Genomic DNA, 15,718 nt, shown 5'->3' on the forward strand with positions numbered 1-15,718 from the left:
CTCGTTTATAATGAAATAAAGGTTTTGGAAAATGATTTAAAGTCTTAAATAAATCAGTGTTAAAATATTGTAACCTACTACACTTTCTTTCTTTCTTTCTTTCTTTCTTTCTTAAATTAGCATATGGGATAATTAAAAATAAGTAATAAATAAATCAGCACATCAGAAATAATCACCTTTAAAAACAGCATTTAAAAAAAAATAAAAAACATATATTTTAATAATCAAACAAACAAGAAAATGAATGAATGAATGATGAATAAATAAATAAAACATAGATGTGCCATATTTATTTGTATGTTTATTTGCTTATTTATTTACAGTAGTGAAGGTATGCAAGCAACAATATTCAGAATGTTTAGAGTAGCTCTTCGTCAGCTATGTGTTAATGGAGATAGCGAGCAAAATTTGGCTCCCATTTAACACTAAATGACTGTCAGTAATTTACATTGTGTGTGTGTGTGTGTGTGTGTGTGTGTTGGGGGCTGGGTGTTTGCTCGCCACTTTAAAATAGCTGAACGCCTCCTAATTGCAGATAGTAATGTTGGGCTGCAGGTTTCCACAATAAAATCTCCCGTCAGTGTGCATTACTTCTCTTATGATTTACAGCACAGATGAAAAGCACCACATATGATAAATACCATAAAACCTGGCAGAGGCAGTAGAAAAAATACACAATTATGTATTGTGCCGAATCATGTCTAAATACCCTTTTAGGTTCTTGGGGAAGAAAAAAAAAAAAAAATCATGTGGTGTATTTTAAGGACTTGCTTCACTATTCCCACCTTCCCAGTGAAACAGCCCTAGAGGCATAACATCCAGTCACAGTCTACATACTGTATAGAAATATATACAGCTTATACAGATATACAGTTAATGAACCAATATAGCCGTGTGTAGAGTGTAAAGAACATCACAATCAAGCTGAAAGAAAATAGTAAATCCTGACTGGATGTTAATCACATGACATCTGATCACAAGGACATCCTTAAAAATGTCGCATCTTAACACTTTGCATGCATACATCAGTATTTAATTTATTTGTTACTAATTCTTCCTACTGAATTTCTTGTAAACGCACAATCAGTGCTGCTTATCTTTAATCTTCTACCCCTGTATACAGTAATGATAAAGAGAGAAAGATGGTGGGTTTCCCTCATTTTCTTCGCCGCAGTTTTTTTTTTTTTTTTTGTATATTCTTGTTTGTTCATTAGGGCTCCAAAGCCACATCTGGATTCCTATAAAGCTGCTTTGGGACAGTGTATATTGTTGAAAGTTGAACAAACGTTCAAGTACACGTTTTATTCTCTAACATCTGCCTTTTTACGCCACAAAATGAATTATACAAAGTTTTATTCCATCAATCCAGAAGTTAACTGCGCCATCTAGTGGTTGTTTACCAGGATTTAAAACAGATGTTTTCAAAGCCTTTGTCGACAGGGACAACTTAAACTATAAAATACAAGCCGAGCATCCACCTCCTTACTGATGTATTTTATGAACGAACATTATTTAAATGTGTAAAAATCGTATTTTGACAATTTAGAGTCAGAGTTTTTTATTTCTTAACTAAGTTTAACATTACTATTATTTATTTATCCATAATTGAGATTAGGATTAAACCCAGTTAGTTTGAGACACCAGTCAAACAGGGTAATAATAATAATAATAATGACAGAGATTTCAAGTGTTTTTTGTATATGAATATATTTATTGTTTGCATCCATTCCGAAAGTTTTAATACAAACATGTAAGAAAACAAATAATGCAGAATCTCGAACAAAACGGTGTTTAACTGAAAAACACAAAGCTAGATCATACAAAATGGTGCAAATTCTTCACAGCCCAAACCAGGTGTAACATTTTTTCTCACAATTAATACACACCCATTAAGTGCTAAGTCCTTTTCTCACTCTTATTAACACTGCTTTCTTTTACAGCTGAAGTTAAACCACACACACACACTTCTGGCTAGAAGAGTTCAAGGACTGTTTATCCTGAGTGATGACAGGATTCCTGGAGTATGTTGTAGAAATTGTATTGTTTATCTGAAGAAAATAAAACAAACATGAGCAGTGTGGAGATCCAGAGAGTCACAAATGTCTGAGAACACCACAAACTATGTGGGGGGAAAAAAAAATAGCTGTTCACCTTCTCATACACACACAGTTGGAGTGAATCTCTTGAAAGTAACAGAGAATCAATAATCGATTCATTTCCGATCAGATTTCAGATTCAGTCCTGAAAACTAACCTGATGGATCATGCATAGTCAGCGTAGAGTTCAGGAGGAGGCAGCAGCTCGACGTCTGTGAAACTGAACTGGTCATCCTCGCTAAAGGACAAAATCAACACACAGACACACATTTACTCCATAGATCCGAATGCATTTCCTTGCACAAACACACACAGGTCTCAAGCTTTATCTCAGATTTTTTTTTTTGCCATGTGACAAGTAAACCTGCTAAAAAGTTTCTTCTAAACTTCATGTAGGCTTCACGTTTCCACATGCACACTTACACATACGGAGGCTCCTCCATATCACACGGCAAACCTGTCAGTAAACACACACTAAAATGTTAATAATGGGCTTGGAGTTTTACAGGCCTTCACAAAGACCCTCAGTTAGGAAGAGGTGTTTTTTTTTTTATTTTTATTTTTTTAAACAATCTCTGGACCATAAATCCCACAATAAATCACCAAGTGTTCACATGCACATGTACAGAAAGGATAGATGCTGGTGATGTGAAAGCTCAAGCAAAAATAAATCAGACATACCTGGAGCATTAATGCTGCAAATCCACAACAAAGATATTAGCATAATTTGAGACAGCTTAAAAAAAATAAAAAATAAATCAATATAGTAGCCTCCAGTTTGAGTCATGTGGCTCTGTATGAATGTGTCACCAGATGAAGGATGTATAAATCTAGCCTTTTACTAAGCAGAGAAAGTACTACAGAGCTGATATACAGAGCCGTAACATGAGGATAATCACCCTGGGGCATTAACTGACCGAGATTTGATATGAAACTAGGTTCAAGTTTGTCATCATGTGCATAGAGGGCTTAAGCATGTACTGTATATACAATGACATTCTTATGCTAGATTTGTACACTCCTAGTCTGAGATCAGTACAGTGATATTTTTTGCACAATCCATACAGTCCTGCTGCTTTATACATGTTATTAGATAGCTGGTATTTACAGTTTCTCGAGTTTGCACATTCCATTTTGTTTTATTGCACATGTTTTTCGTTTCGTTCGTCATGTGTCCTGTCTTGTGTTGTTTCCTGTATTGTCTTTGCACCTGGTTGAACACGTTACACTTTATGTGGCTAGGACAACCGTCTCTCCTTAGCTCTGTGTTGTTGTTTCTGTTTGTATTGATATGTTGTTTATGTAGCACTAGGGTCCTAGAGAAAGGTTGTTTCATTTCACTATGTACTGCGTCAGCAATATGCGATTGATATGATGAAAGCTTCTTGACTCTTGATAATCATAAAGTACAGTGCAGTGGTTATGTACAGTGGGTGGCGCCATCACACAATCACATCAAAGCAAAAACAATCCAGGAGTTTTTTTTTTTTGGTGATTGTTGGGGTCAAAAATGCTTGACTCATAGCTAAACACATATAATGACTTTCTATGACTGTTTAAGTAGCCATTTTGTCAGCATTTCCTATTATGGAGTTTTGTGGGCGTCACTAAATGCAAATTAGCGGCGACTTGAACGACCCAGTGATTTTTATCTTGGTGTAGCTTGTATGCAAACATTTACACACAACATTAATCAAAGCGTGGACAATTGCTTTGTGTTTTAAAGGTATTTTAGAGTACTTTTTTTTAAATGAGGAAAAAGTACTTGAATTGGTGAAACTTGTGTCCAAAACAATGGTGAAATTGTGGAGGAAGTGATGTTTTAATTGTCATTTCTTTCCATCACCAGCATCAAGCGCCTCATTATTAAAACTAGAACTGAATGAGAAAACTGTACCTGGTAGGAATGGGCTCTGGGATTTCGGGCGCAGGGTTCAGATCATCTCTGGTGTTCTGGAAGAAAACTGCAAGCTTCTTGAGAGCTTCATGATTCACTCTGGGAAGAAACACACACGTGTATGTGCTGGTTTTATAATCACTGTGAGGTGTTTTCATTTCTTTGTGCATTAAAACCATTGAAAACGCACTAGATTTCATTCTAAGGAAAAGAAAACTAATTATAATATTTGAATATTTATTAAGTAAGCAACTCTTTAGGTTAACCGCTAAAAAAACATCTGAGGTGTATTCAAGTGTTGTTTTTTCCCCCTCCCACTGTGATTAATCTTTCTTCCTGCTGCTGCTGTATTTCATGTAATACAGAGGGAAAAAAATCTCTTTTAGCGAGTCTCAGCTCATTTATTTCAGCCTGGAGCTCCGCTGCAGCACTGTGGTACGGGTTAGAAATCAAACTTCCCAAACAACTCTGTCAGAGTTCAGGAGTGAAAATCTCACTGAATTAATAATGTACCTGATCTGAGTCACGGTGCTCATAATAATCAGTACAGATACACTGCAAGACCAGAAGTTTGTGCACCCCTAACCATCACACCCATGTGCTTGCTGAAGATCTCATTCTAGATTAAATACACACTCTTGCGCGAGCACACGCAGACGCACGCACTCTTGCGCGAGCACACGCAGACGCACGCACTCTTGCGCGAGCACACGCAGACGCACGCACTCTTGCGCGAGCACACGCAGACGCTCTTGCGCGAGCGCGCGCAGACGCTCTTGCGCGAGCACACGCAGACGCACGCACTCTTGCGCGAGCACACGCAGACGCACGCACTCTTGCGCGAGCACACGCAGACGCACGCACTCTTGCGCGAGCACACGCAGACGCACGCACTCTTGCGCGAGCACACGCAGACGCACGCACTCTTGCGCGAGCACACGCAGACGCACGCACTCTTGCGCGAGCACACGCAGACGCACGCACTCTTGCGCGAGCACACGCAGACGCACGCACTCTTGCGCGAGCACACGCAGACGCACGCACTCTTGCGCGAGCACACGCAGACGCACGCACTCTTGCGCGAGCACACGCAGACGCACGCACTCTTGCGCGAGCACACGCAGACGCACGCACTCTTGCGCGAGCACACGCAGACGCACGCACTCTTGCGCGAGCACACGCAGACGCACGCACTCTTGCGCGAGCACACGCAGACGCACGCACTCTTGCGCGAGCACACGCAGACGCACGCACTCTTGCGCGAGCACACGCAGACGCACGCACTCTTGCGCGAGCACACGCAGACGCACGCACTCTTGCGCGAGCACACGCAGACGCACGCACTCTTGCGCGAGCACACGCAGACACACACACTCTTGCGCGAGCACGCGCAGACACGCAGACACTCTTGCGCGAGCACACGCAGACACTCTTGCGCGAGCACACGCAGACACTCTTGCGCGAGCACACGCAGACACTCTTGCGCGAGCACACGCAGACACTCTTGCGCGAGCACACGCAGACACTCTTGCGCGAGCACACGCAGACACACACAGACACACTCTTGCGCGAGCACACGCAGACACACACACTCTTGCGCGAGCACACGCAGACACTCCCACCCTTGCGCGCACAAAAACACATACAATCTCATGCACGAACACACACACACACACACACTCTCTCTAGCACAAACACGGTGTGTATTTCGTGCTGCTGATCCACTTTTTTTTGGAAAACCCAAATGTAAACACACATACAGACGTGAGGAGAACGTTGGGAAACTCCACAAGGAAGTAACACAACCTCACACCTGAACTGGGAAGCGTGCACTGTGAGGCAGCACCGTTACCCTGCTGCACCTCCACACTGCTCTACCCAAATATCCCCTTTCAGCATTTAAACTCCAGTGCACATGGCTACTTTAACCCCACCCTGCGGGTTAATCAGGCATCCGCCTGCCCACTAGATCTCTGTAATGTCCAGTATTCAGTGCAGAGTTACTCATTCAGCAAGCTTACTGTGAGGGGATGTCCTCCACACTGCCTGCGCTCGGAGTATGGTGATCACTGCCCATGGCGTTAACTAGAATGAGGACGGGGGGAAAAAAAAAACACGATAAGTCCGAAGTCAACTTAAGTGTAGAAAAAACAAACGGAGCCTCAACTCACACATGTCAGGCAAGGAGGCCGCTCTGTTTGAACACCTGCATTGACAGAAAAAGAGCTAATCAAATCAAAGAAAAAGGAAAAGCAGACGAATAACAGCAGCAAAGCTTCATCTGTAACTTACAATGTTTCTGCTAAATGAGAGAGAGTATCTTCATCAGCGGTCCACTCCTCACTGTCATCAGTGACTGTAGCAGAAAAACAAAGATACAGCAGATATTTAGAAACAAGGCCTGAGCTACAAGATCAAGAATCTGCTTAAGTGGTTTCATTAGAATTCACACACACACACTTACAGCTGCTTGTGAGAACCGGGTTGTAGTGTGAAGACCTAAGAGAAAAAGTAACAAATTCAGTTAGCAGCGTGACCTCGTTTTCTGAGAGAAAAAAAAAAAATCTCATCATAGACTTTCAAATAAAAAAAAAAGCCACAATTTTTACATTTCAATTCAATTACAGCTAAAATCTAGCTCAAGGAAATATATTTATAAAAAATATATAAATACTATAAAATGATGCACATTATACCTTTTTTAAATTTGTCTTCATTTCTTTTGCTTTGTAAGCATTTGTTTTAAATCATGAATCTCTAGCTAATGTTATTTATTTATTTAATGTCATGTCAGCATTAATGGCTATTTTCATGGCAAGATCAAGGAAGGTTCATTTATGAACAATTTTACAACAATAAAATCTCACAAAAGTGTCAATACAGCAGCTATAATGTTATGTCAAGAGGAAAAGACATGACATTAGCTAGCAGGATTGCGGCGCTCGTGGCATTCTGCTGTAATTGCTGGATAGGAAGCCTTCCGTTAAAAAATAAATAAATAAATCAAGGGAAACCAAGCAAATCTTTGTTTTAGTACAGGATTTGAAGCCGATAGCTGATTTAGGAAAAATAAAAATAAAAACAAAGAAAAACAACAACAGTGGCATAATCGTGGAGTGTTGTGCACCAAACCAGGAAGTCAGTCTACTCCATGACTGATGACTGCATCCGTACACAAGCACAGGTGTGCTTTATAAAATCCAAAAGGAAACTGATTAAATCCAACAGTGTCATGAAAAGCTTGACAACACATCACTTTCAACAAGAGCTCTGCAGGAAATCTCACTAGAAGTGGTGCTTATTGCAACACTGCCATAAAACATTCTCAGAACCATCTCATCTGTCCTGAAGACTTTCCTGTGGTGAGAAACTTTACTTGAATCAATACCGGATCAGGTATGAATGAGGGAGATTCACACCGCAGTGGTGTGTTTATAAAAGTACATATCGGTAGGATGGGTGTGTGCGCGTGTGTCCGTTTCTCCACCTGCTACTGAGGCTGAGTGTGTCGGCCTCACCATGTCCTCTCCCGATAGCCTGCGAGGCTCGCTTCCCCAACTCCAACATCTCCTTCATATTCAACTCAACATTCATTACTGAAATATAGCCATCTACACACACACACAAACAATTACACCATTTCATACAGTAGAAAGTAGAACAGTTTTGATTACATATAAAAATAAACTGTAATGATTCTCCACAAGGGGGCGCATTAACCCTCAACACAATGCACTGATTTCTAGAGTTTGTCTGCTCCACTGCTGTGAAAGAAACTTTACTGTTTGTGTAACATACAGTTTGTATTATGGCTTTTATTTAAAAATAAATTATTAAAAATCACATTTGCACTAATTTGGAGATGAAGGAATGTGAATAAATTTTGCCAATTTTCTCCCACTAGCCTGTAATGTGGTGGAGAACATAAAGAAAATAGAGAAAATTGCATTAAAGAGCCTCTGTGGAGGTGCAGGTTTACAGTGTTGCCACCTTACACTTGTTCTGCGAGTCCCTGGCCAGCCATTTGCCCTTAGGGCAGTTGGTGGTGCGGATGATGCTGACCGTGTCTCCGCTCTTCACCTGCAGGTCGTGCTTGCGCAGTTTGCTGGCCAGCAGCACGCGAGCATGATACATGGGCTCCTCCTGTCCGGTGATCTACTGGGGCAGATAGAGAAGTGAGAGGAACACAATAACATGCTGTCTGCACTCGAGATTCTTCAACGTCTGAATATATAACAACATACAACATAATATTTTGTGGACCAAGTGAGGAAAAAAGCTCAGGTCTGTCGTTCTGCACCCAAGCAGGTTCTGTTATCTTTCACAGCTTTATCTATTTTTGCTCTTTATAAGTTGACTAGCCGTTCGTATGTTGCTATGTCCTGGTTTTCACCTGATATGAAGTACACAATATTTAATATCTGATCAGGTGCCTGCTGCTAAGCAACTAGCTGTACACTACATCGTTTCAGACTGCATACATGTGGCAGCACAACATTTGATGAGGATCACAAAAGCCATGATGGATCCGCATGGTTTCATAATCTCTGGTAAAAAGCTGTGCTAACTCCCGCTTCTGAATTACATGTGTGAAACGTTCCTCTAGCTTGGGTTAAAGAATGACGAGAACCCGGTGGTTAAACACAGTGTGGATAGCCCTAACTTTTAGAGTTTTAGCAATCAGTAAAATCAACTTGAGCGAACATTCATTTCTTCGTGACTCTCCTTTTGGCTCTGAAACAATAAAATAAAACCATCAATCTCTTCATCTGCTGAAGGTAATAACAGCTTACTCTACAAAACCGCCAACGAAAATAAAAGCCAGAACAAGGACTGAACAACATTGTAGCTTCTGAGCATTGACAAGACTCGAGTAATTGAAAGACTGGCAAATTCATGCTGAGCTGCTCGGCTGCTTTGACAGGTAATAATTTTCTAGTGTACTTTGTTATCCTTGGAAAAATGTGTCAAAGATAATAAGCATAGCAGAGTCAGATGGATAAAAAAAGACACTCACATGTCTGGGTACAACTGTGAGCTCTGTTTGCTTGGATGTAGTTACAAAATGACTGATGGAAGTGGGTGGGTTTAGTCTTTTAAAATTAAACAGATCACCAACACCCATCAAATTCGTTTTAAGACTTCGGGAAAAATCTCACAAAGCACCAATTAGTGTATGTGTGCGATGGAATCACTCACTTTAAACTTCTTTTTCATCTCGTTTTCTTTTTTCTCCTTCTCTTTCTGCTCCTTCTTCTCTCGCTCCAGTCGCTGCTTCTCTCTCTTCCGAGCCTCTTTCTCATCATGGTGGTCAGGGCTCCAGCGCTCCTTCTTGACTGATGCACCACTATAAAGACAGAACATAAGGGATGTATCTAATGTGTGTCTAAAATTTATGATAAATGCCAGATGACTTGCTTCAGACATTGCAAAACATGAAAGATAATTATAAAAAGGACAAAAGGTTTGATAGAAGTGTTTATTAGTCGTAGAAAATTAACCGATATAGCTATAATAAGACTTGTACCATCTCATTCCTGAAGGTTAAAGTGCTACAGTTTACAGCAAAGTGCCAACACTGGAGACTCATTCTATAAATGTTTCATAAACATCTTAAACAGTCATGACTTCAAGTACACCAGTTTTTTATGTGAATAATAACCTCCATACAAGTCCCTGTGTACCTTCATACTACAAAAACAACATTACAAATGAGCACATTAATATTTGAAGGTGCACTCCTATGCTGCTGTTACAGAACACTGTTCTATATACTCAAAATATGGACACCATATCAACAGATAGCTCCCATTTTTGGAAAAATGGTGGTGAACAGCTTTTGCACACCAGGAACAGCTGTATATTAGTGTTGTAATGCTGAGACTCATCACTTGGAGGATGTCTCCACATGAACAGCCTGGGAATACATGAGACTGTGGTGGATGGTACCATTTAGAAACTATGAACTGCAGTTAATATGAAGGGATTTGCATTTAAGTTCCCATCAGTGATCAGCTAATAGTTTTAACAAGACAGACTTCAACGCTACACAACTACAATTTAAATGAATTAAATGCACTCTGCCCAGGGGACCTGCTTGATCATTCCCCATCTCTTGACAGATTTCAGATAGCATTCACTGAAAGAAGGTCTTCGGAGAATGCGACAGTTTGTGCAGAGAAGCTTGATATGTTTTTCTCTCAACAACTAAAAAGTCTTTATTATAATTAATAATATAATTAATAATTACAATTAATAAATTTTACCACTAATTTCTTGCACTCTATGATCAGGTAGCCACTAGGCAGACAGTGGGTTGGACCAGAAGGCGATGGAATAAATTCGGGTCTTTATTTGGATTTGCGATGACTTGTAGTAGCAAGTACTCAAGTACTCCACTTTTCACATTAGATGGAAAACATACTGCCAGCATTTGTTTCTATTATCTCTCTTATCTGGAAGGAAAGCCATCACCGTTTTTTAAAATCCATGACTAAAGAGCAGTACCTGTCCCAAACAGCAGGGGTCACACCACTGGGTTCAGAAGTCACATTCATCCTGCAGGTAAATGAGATTCCAGTGAAAACAGAATAATAAACATATCAGATTGTAGGATTAATAGTTTTCAATAGATCTGACATTACTAATGCAACAAACTCTACATACACCTGTGTGACATGCCATACACTTTTGCGAGTTTCCTCCTTCTGTAATAAGAAGAATAATTAAAGCAAAGAAATACCACACATCTGATCACTTACAAGTTCTAAAAAGAATATAGATGGAACCTTACTCACCCCTGGAGACTCCGCATAGGGATCTGAAAACAAATAATACAAATAACGTCAGGTCAAGCAGCTGTCTAAGCTAACCTTCATCATTAGCAACATATCTTTTAGCCGCGTAAGGATTATTAGTGGCCTCAACACTTACTCTTCGGAGCTCCTTTCCTTTTGCGGGAGCTTTGCCCGAAATTGAATTTGCTGATTGACTCCACTTCTTCATAGACATTGTCACAGACTTCATAATGATCATCCTTCTGGATGATGCTGAAACAAAAACAAACCTTACACTCACTACCTGGTATGTAAAAGTGCTATCCCGATCTAGGGGATACTGATCTAGGACCATTTGTCAAGAATTTCAAGCAATTTAACTAGCACATTCCAGAATCCTTTTTCCAGCACAATACAAAAGAACATTTAAGCTCAATATCCATCACATGGCTATGGACTTAAGAAAAGGCAGGAGCTAATTTTAGGCCCAGATTCCACTGAAGGAGGCATGGCTTCTGTGGCTGTCAGCAATAGTGAAGGACATGTGACCTCTACAGTAGTCAGGCCCATTGAAAAGGGCGTGGTCTCTGTGCGTCAGCCCTAGTCAAGGGGGTGTGGCCTCTACGCCTATTAGTCACAGAGGTATGGCTGCTGTGCTCGAGATGACAAGTGAAGGAGGCATGGCCTCTACACTGGTCAGTCCCAGTGACAGAAGCATGGTTTGTGTACTTGAGTTTCCAAGTGATGAAGGTGTGGGCTCTAAACCTGTCAATCCCAGTTATGGCCTTTATTTATATAATTACATGGACATCCCAGAGTCCACCTACTCTACATGCAACATTCAAAAAAGAATAACAGATGCACATATTCAAGAGTCTTTACCAACAACCTAGCAGACATAAGGAGATGGAAACATACCTTGGTTCAGATGGAACTTCGCTGCTCATGTGGGAATCAGTCAGTATGTTCTGAGGAAAAGTCATCAAGATCTCAGCAGTAACAGCTTCCTGGAGCTGAGCATCACATGCTGTGACTGACTGGGAATCAGCTACATGTCCTAAACTGAATTCCTGCAGATTAGCATCCGCAAGGTCCAGAGGACCTGTACCATGCTTCTGATTCACATTGTTGTGAAGACTGCTATCTTTCGCGTCATCAGGTCCAGGTGGTGGGGCACTGATGTCTGTAGGCTCCATCTCCAGAGCAGCAAGATTAATTTCATTGGTGTTTAAAGCTTCTAATACAGAACTGGCAAATTCTAGGAAGTGAGGAGTGTCAAACTGAAGAGGTGGAGGTGGTGTTGGTTCATTCTCAGCAGCCACAGCTTCAGAACCAAGAGCCATTACTGGAAGAACAAAAAACTTTAGTTTTCCTACAGTCATGTGGGGGAGTTGTGAAGAATTAACATGCAGCTTTCAAGGAGATATTTTTCAGCCTTGATCAACATTTAATTTGGGTAAAACCTATTCAAAGTGTCAAATAACTGAGCAGCTGAGGGTGAAGGGTCTTGTTTAAATACCCACACTTGGCACTGCATACAACCATCTGCTTAGAAGGTCAAAGACTTCACCACTGAGCTACTACTTCCTTATCATCTCTATTTTAAGCTACATCACTATATTAAGTGTCTTCCTCAGATGAACAACTTACTCATGGAGGCATTTTCAGTTGTGTTTTCCAGCTCATGGGTCCTGTAAGCACTCAAATCAACATGTGGTGGTCTTGGTGGTTTCTTGGGCATCAATCCCAATGAGGTTATGTCTGGCAAAGCTTTGACAAGAGGAGGAAGATGGACACCAGGCCATACAGGCTTCATATCACCATTCAGGTGCAAAACAGGTCCTGGTCCTAAATGAATGCCATAATACAATACATTTTCAGAGAGAAAAGAGAAAACATGGTTTTAGGGTAATCTAACAGATTCAGAGCTTGGCAATAATCCTAGAATACCTGGTATGTCTTAGAATATTTGGAGAAATTGTTAAAAATATGACGTCAATGAAGATACAAGCTTGAATAAACATTTAGTTTGATACCGTGCAAGCCAACATGCTCAGCAACACTAGCTAACTAAAGCTAGAAATTTACAGACATCATGCTACATTAGTTAGCCAAACGGCTTTGACAAACACATAACATGACTGATACTCAAGTGACCATGTTTTTGTGTTGACAAAAACAATACAGCATATGGCTAATTTAATTGTACATGGAAATGTCATCAACATTTGCTAAATATAGATATTAAGTCTTCCATTTGAAAAGGCAAAGCTTACAAAGGGCACATTACCAAGTTTTTCATTATGTATTAACTGAACTTTTTGTCCAATCAAGAAACTCCAGTTCCATTTGGTCAACTTACTCTGATTCATACCATTGGATTGTGGTAGACTTCGGGCAGTGATAGTTGGCGAATTAGTAGGCCAATATCCTAACCTGACAGATGAAGATTCTGCATCACAGTGAATGTTTTCATACTCTACAGGAGGAGGAGGAGGGGGACTCTCCAGAAGCCCTTTACTGGAGTAGAAGCTCTTGGGTCGGGTATAGACCAGGAGGTTCTTGGGTGAGAACCTTTTCTTGGCTCTCTCCAGAGTGCTGAGGACGTGAGGAATGCTACCCACGTTAGATGGATCATCGGCTGTAGGCGAAGGTGTCAATGGATGCTCTGGGCTTGAACAGGATGACCCCGGGTTTGACCCCCCATTGTGGTGGCTGAATCCGTTCTCCACAGTGTTCCGTTCAGACTTGCTACTTTCAGGATGTTCAGCATTTTCCAGAATGTCCTTAATGGACTTGGTGAACTTGGCGGGCTTGAATGGCGCCGGCATGGCCTTCTTCTTGCACTTGATTGGTGACGTAACCAGCTTAGAGGGAGCACTGTCCTCTTGCTTTGGATTGTTAGAAGAGGAGGAAGAGGATGTAGGCAGCACAAGAGGCAAGTGGCGATCTTTGAGTGAGCGTCTTGAAACTCCACTCCCAATGCCGTTCGTGTCGGGTGGAAAAAAAGAAGACGGCACAACACTGGGTCGTTTGACCGATAGCATCTTTTGGTCATCTCTTACGTTAAAGGGTAGGATGGCTGGATTTTTTCCCTCCACTGCAGACATGGGTAAAGAACTGGAACGATTTGCTATAGGTGGAAAGCGTTTTGGTTTATCCAGAACTACGGGCCTATCTTTCACATGGCTCCCCTCCTGAAACTTGGCCCGAAGGGATTTGAAATCAATAGCAGCCTCCTGTAGTGGGTTAAAAGAGAAAGGAAATGACACTTTATTATTAAATAAAATTATTAAAGCTTTAATGAAATGCTAAAATGCCATAAGCATTAAACAAAAACTTAAAACATGCATCACATTTCATCATTTTGAAAGTACCCAGGTTTTTGTGTGATGACTGAGGCAACAGTGCCAGATGTGTTTTCTCAGTGACCATGGCTTTGCTATATACAAAACGATTAATCAGATGTTTCTCTCATTGCGACCTTTACAGCACCATCACATACCTAGCTACTTAATCAACTTAAAATTAGCTGGAAATTTGACGTTACAGCAAAAGCCAAGAAGATGGAAAGGACAACGTTGCAAGAAAGAAACTCAAATGACACTCAGATGAGTCCAAATGTAGCATTGCTTCTTTCATAAGAACCTTTTTTTTAGCCAACAGGCCTACAGGGTTCCAAAGCACATTAAGGTAATATTCCAATCATATTTTCCACAAATAGGAGTTAAATGCACTGTAATCTTTCCAAAGATACAACAGTAATCAATGCAAATTGAATTCATTGCCACGAAGATATTAGAGAAAAAGAAAAATATAAATTGAACAGAAACATTATATTGGATTTCAGATGTTTTGAAATAATGCTCAACAATTCACTTGTTAGAAATTAAACAGTACAAGGTCTTATTAAAGTATAAATAAAATTTTTCTTAACATTTGTCCGAGTTTAATCGTCACAGATATCAGGAATAAAGCGCTGATTCCGCTTATTAGAACAACAAACAATTGCAAATTTTGTATTAAAAACAATAAGTTCGAGGAAAAAGGTGAAAATAAAGGTTTAATCACCAAAATGCTCGCAAGGTCCCCTTACCATTCTTATTTCTTCTCTTCATGTACTAATAGTAGTTATAAAAATAATAATAATAATAATCACAATTTGGAGAGAAGGACACCGCATCCGCGTCTTCACTAACAAACCACTCACTCAAAAAAAAGCTCGTGCATGCGCGCATTCGTCGCCAATTAATGCGCGCGCGTCCTCGAAGTCCCGTGAACGCGCACTGATGCGTGCACTGGGCTAATTATTGGGTTAAAATGGTTTGGATAAAACATTTTTACACCGTTTTCCCTCAGGCATGATATGTCAGTCAACCCAGAAGGTGTGTTGTCATTTTGGTGATTTTAGATTTCGGATCTTAGAGTCGGATCATTTGGATCAGCTGACCAATAAGAGTCGACTCTTTAGGTTTCCAAACAGCTCATTGCGTTTTCCTCTCTAGTTTGCAATCTCGCGATTGTTTCTCTTTGTTTCATGTAATCTTACTCTACCTTAAATAAATCAACATGACACTACTCACCATTTACACTAATGAACAATTCAACAATTCAATAAAAATCACACTGCAAAAGACAAAATAATTGGGCGGTTAAAAAGGGGTTTAAAAGATCTCAGTAATTCACCAAAATGATTCGGTTCAAAGAGTCGACTCGTACGCAAACGACACATCCCTGTAGCGTACAAGCACAGAGCCTTTGTATGTGTTACCATAAATAAAAGTCCTCTACCATTAACGTGCGTGGAACATCAGTACAGCTCTCATAGAAAGTAATTATATATGTGTCAAGTAGTTTTCCATGGTAATAATAATAATAATAATAATGATGATAATAATCATTCACATTGCAAATATGCCTACATCTCAGGTCTAAGTGTTTAAATTGAA

At 40.4% G+C, this 15,718-nt stretch overlaps 1 protein-coding gene across 2 annotated transcripts; it reads right to left on the minus strand.

The window, feature by feature from the left end:
• Window positions 1–1,757: 1,757 nt before the first annotated feature.
• Window positions 1,758–15,136, minus strand: si:ch211-188c16.1 (uncharacterized protein LOC562677 homolog). Of its 2 annotated transcripts, none has more exons than XM_058395872.1 (18): window positions 14,866–15,136; window positions 13,132–14,008; window positions 12,420–12,617; window positions 11,688–12,114; window positions 10,927–11,042; window positions 10,791–10,813; window positions 10,660–10,700; window positions 10,501–10,551; window positions 9,193–9,340; window positions 7,989–8,148; window positions 7,481–7,604; window positions 6,458–6,492; window positions 6,286–6,349; window positions 6,165–6,199; window positions 6,015–6,078; window positions 3,994–4,092; window positions 2,254–2,334; window positions 1,758–2,048 (listed from the first exon to the last, which is right to left on the minus strand). In XM_058395872.1, the coding sequence occupies exons 1-17, from the start codon at window positions 14,866–14,868 to the stop codon at window positions 2,262–2,264; spliced, it is 2,538 nt and encodes an 845-aa protein (XP_058251855.1). In that variant the 5' UTR covers window positions 14,869–15,136; the 3' UTR covers window positions 1,758–2,048; window positions 2,254–2,261. The 2 variants fall into 2 exon arrangements, with proteins under 2 accessions (XP_058251855.1, XP_058251856.1); XM_058395873.1 differs by having other exon boundaries at window positions 1,758–2,119.
• Window positions 15,137–15,718: the final 582 nt, after the last annotated feature.

The sequence above is a fragment of the Hemibagrus wyckioides genome, linkage group LG07 (assembly GCF_019097595.1).
Source record: "Hemibagrus wyckioides isolate EC202008001 linkage group LG07, SWU_Hwy_1.0, whole genome shotgun sequence".
In the NCBI taxonomy this organism is placed as follows: domain Eukaryota; kingdom Metazoa; phylum Chordata; class Actinopteri; order Siluriformes; family Bagridae; genus Hemibagrus; species Hemibagrus wyckioides.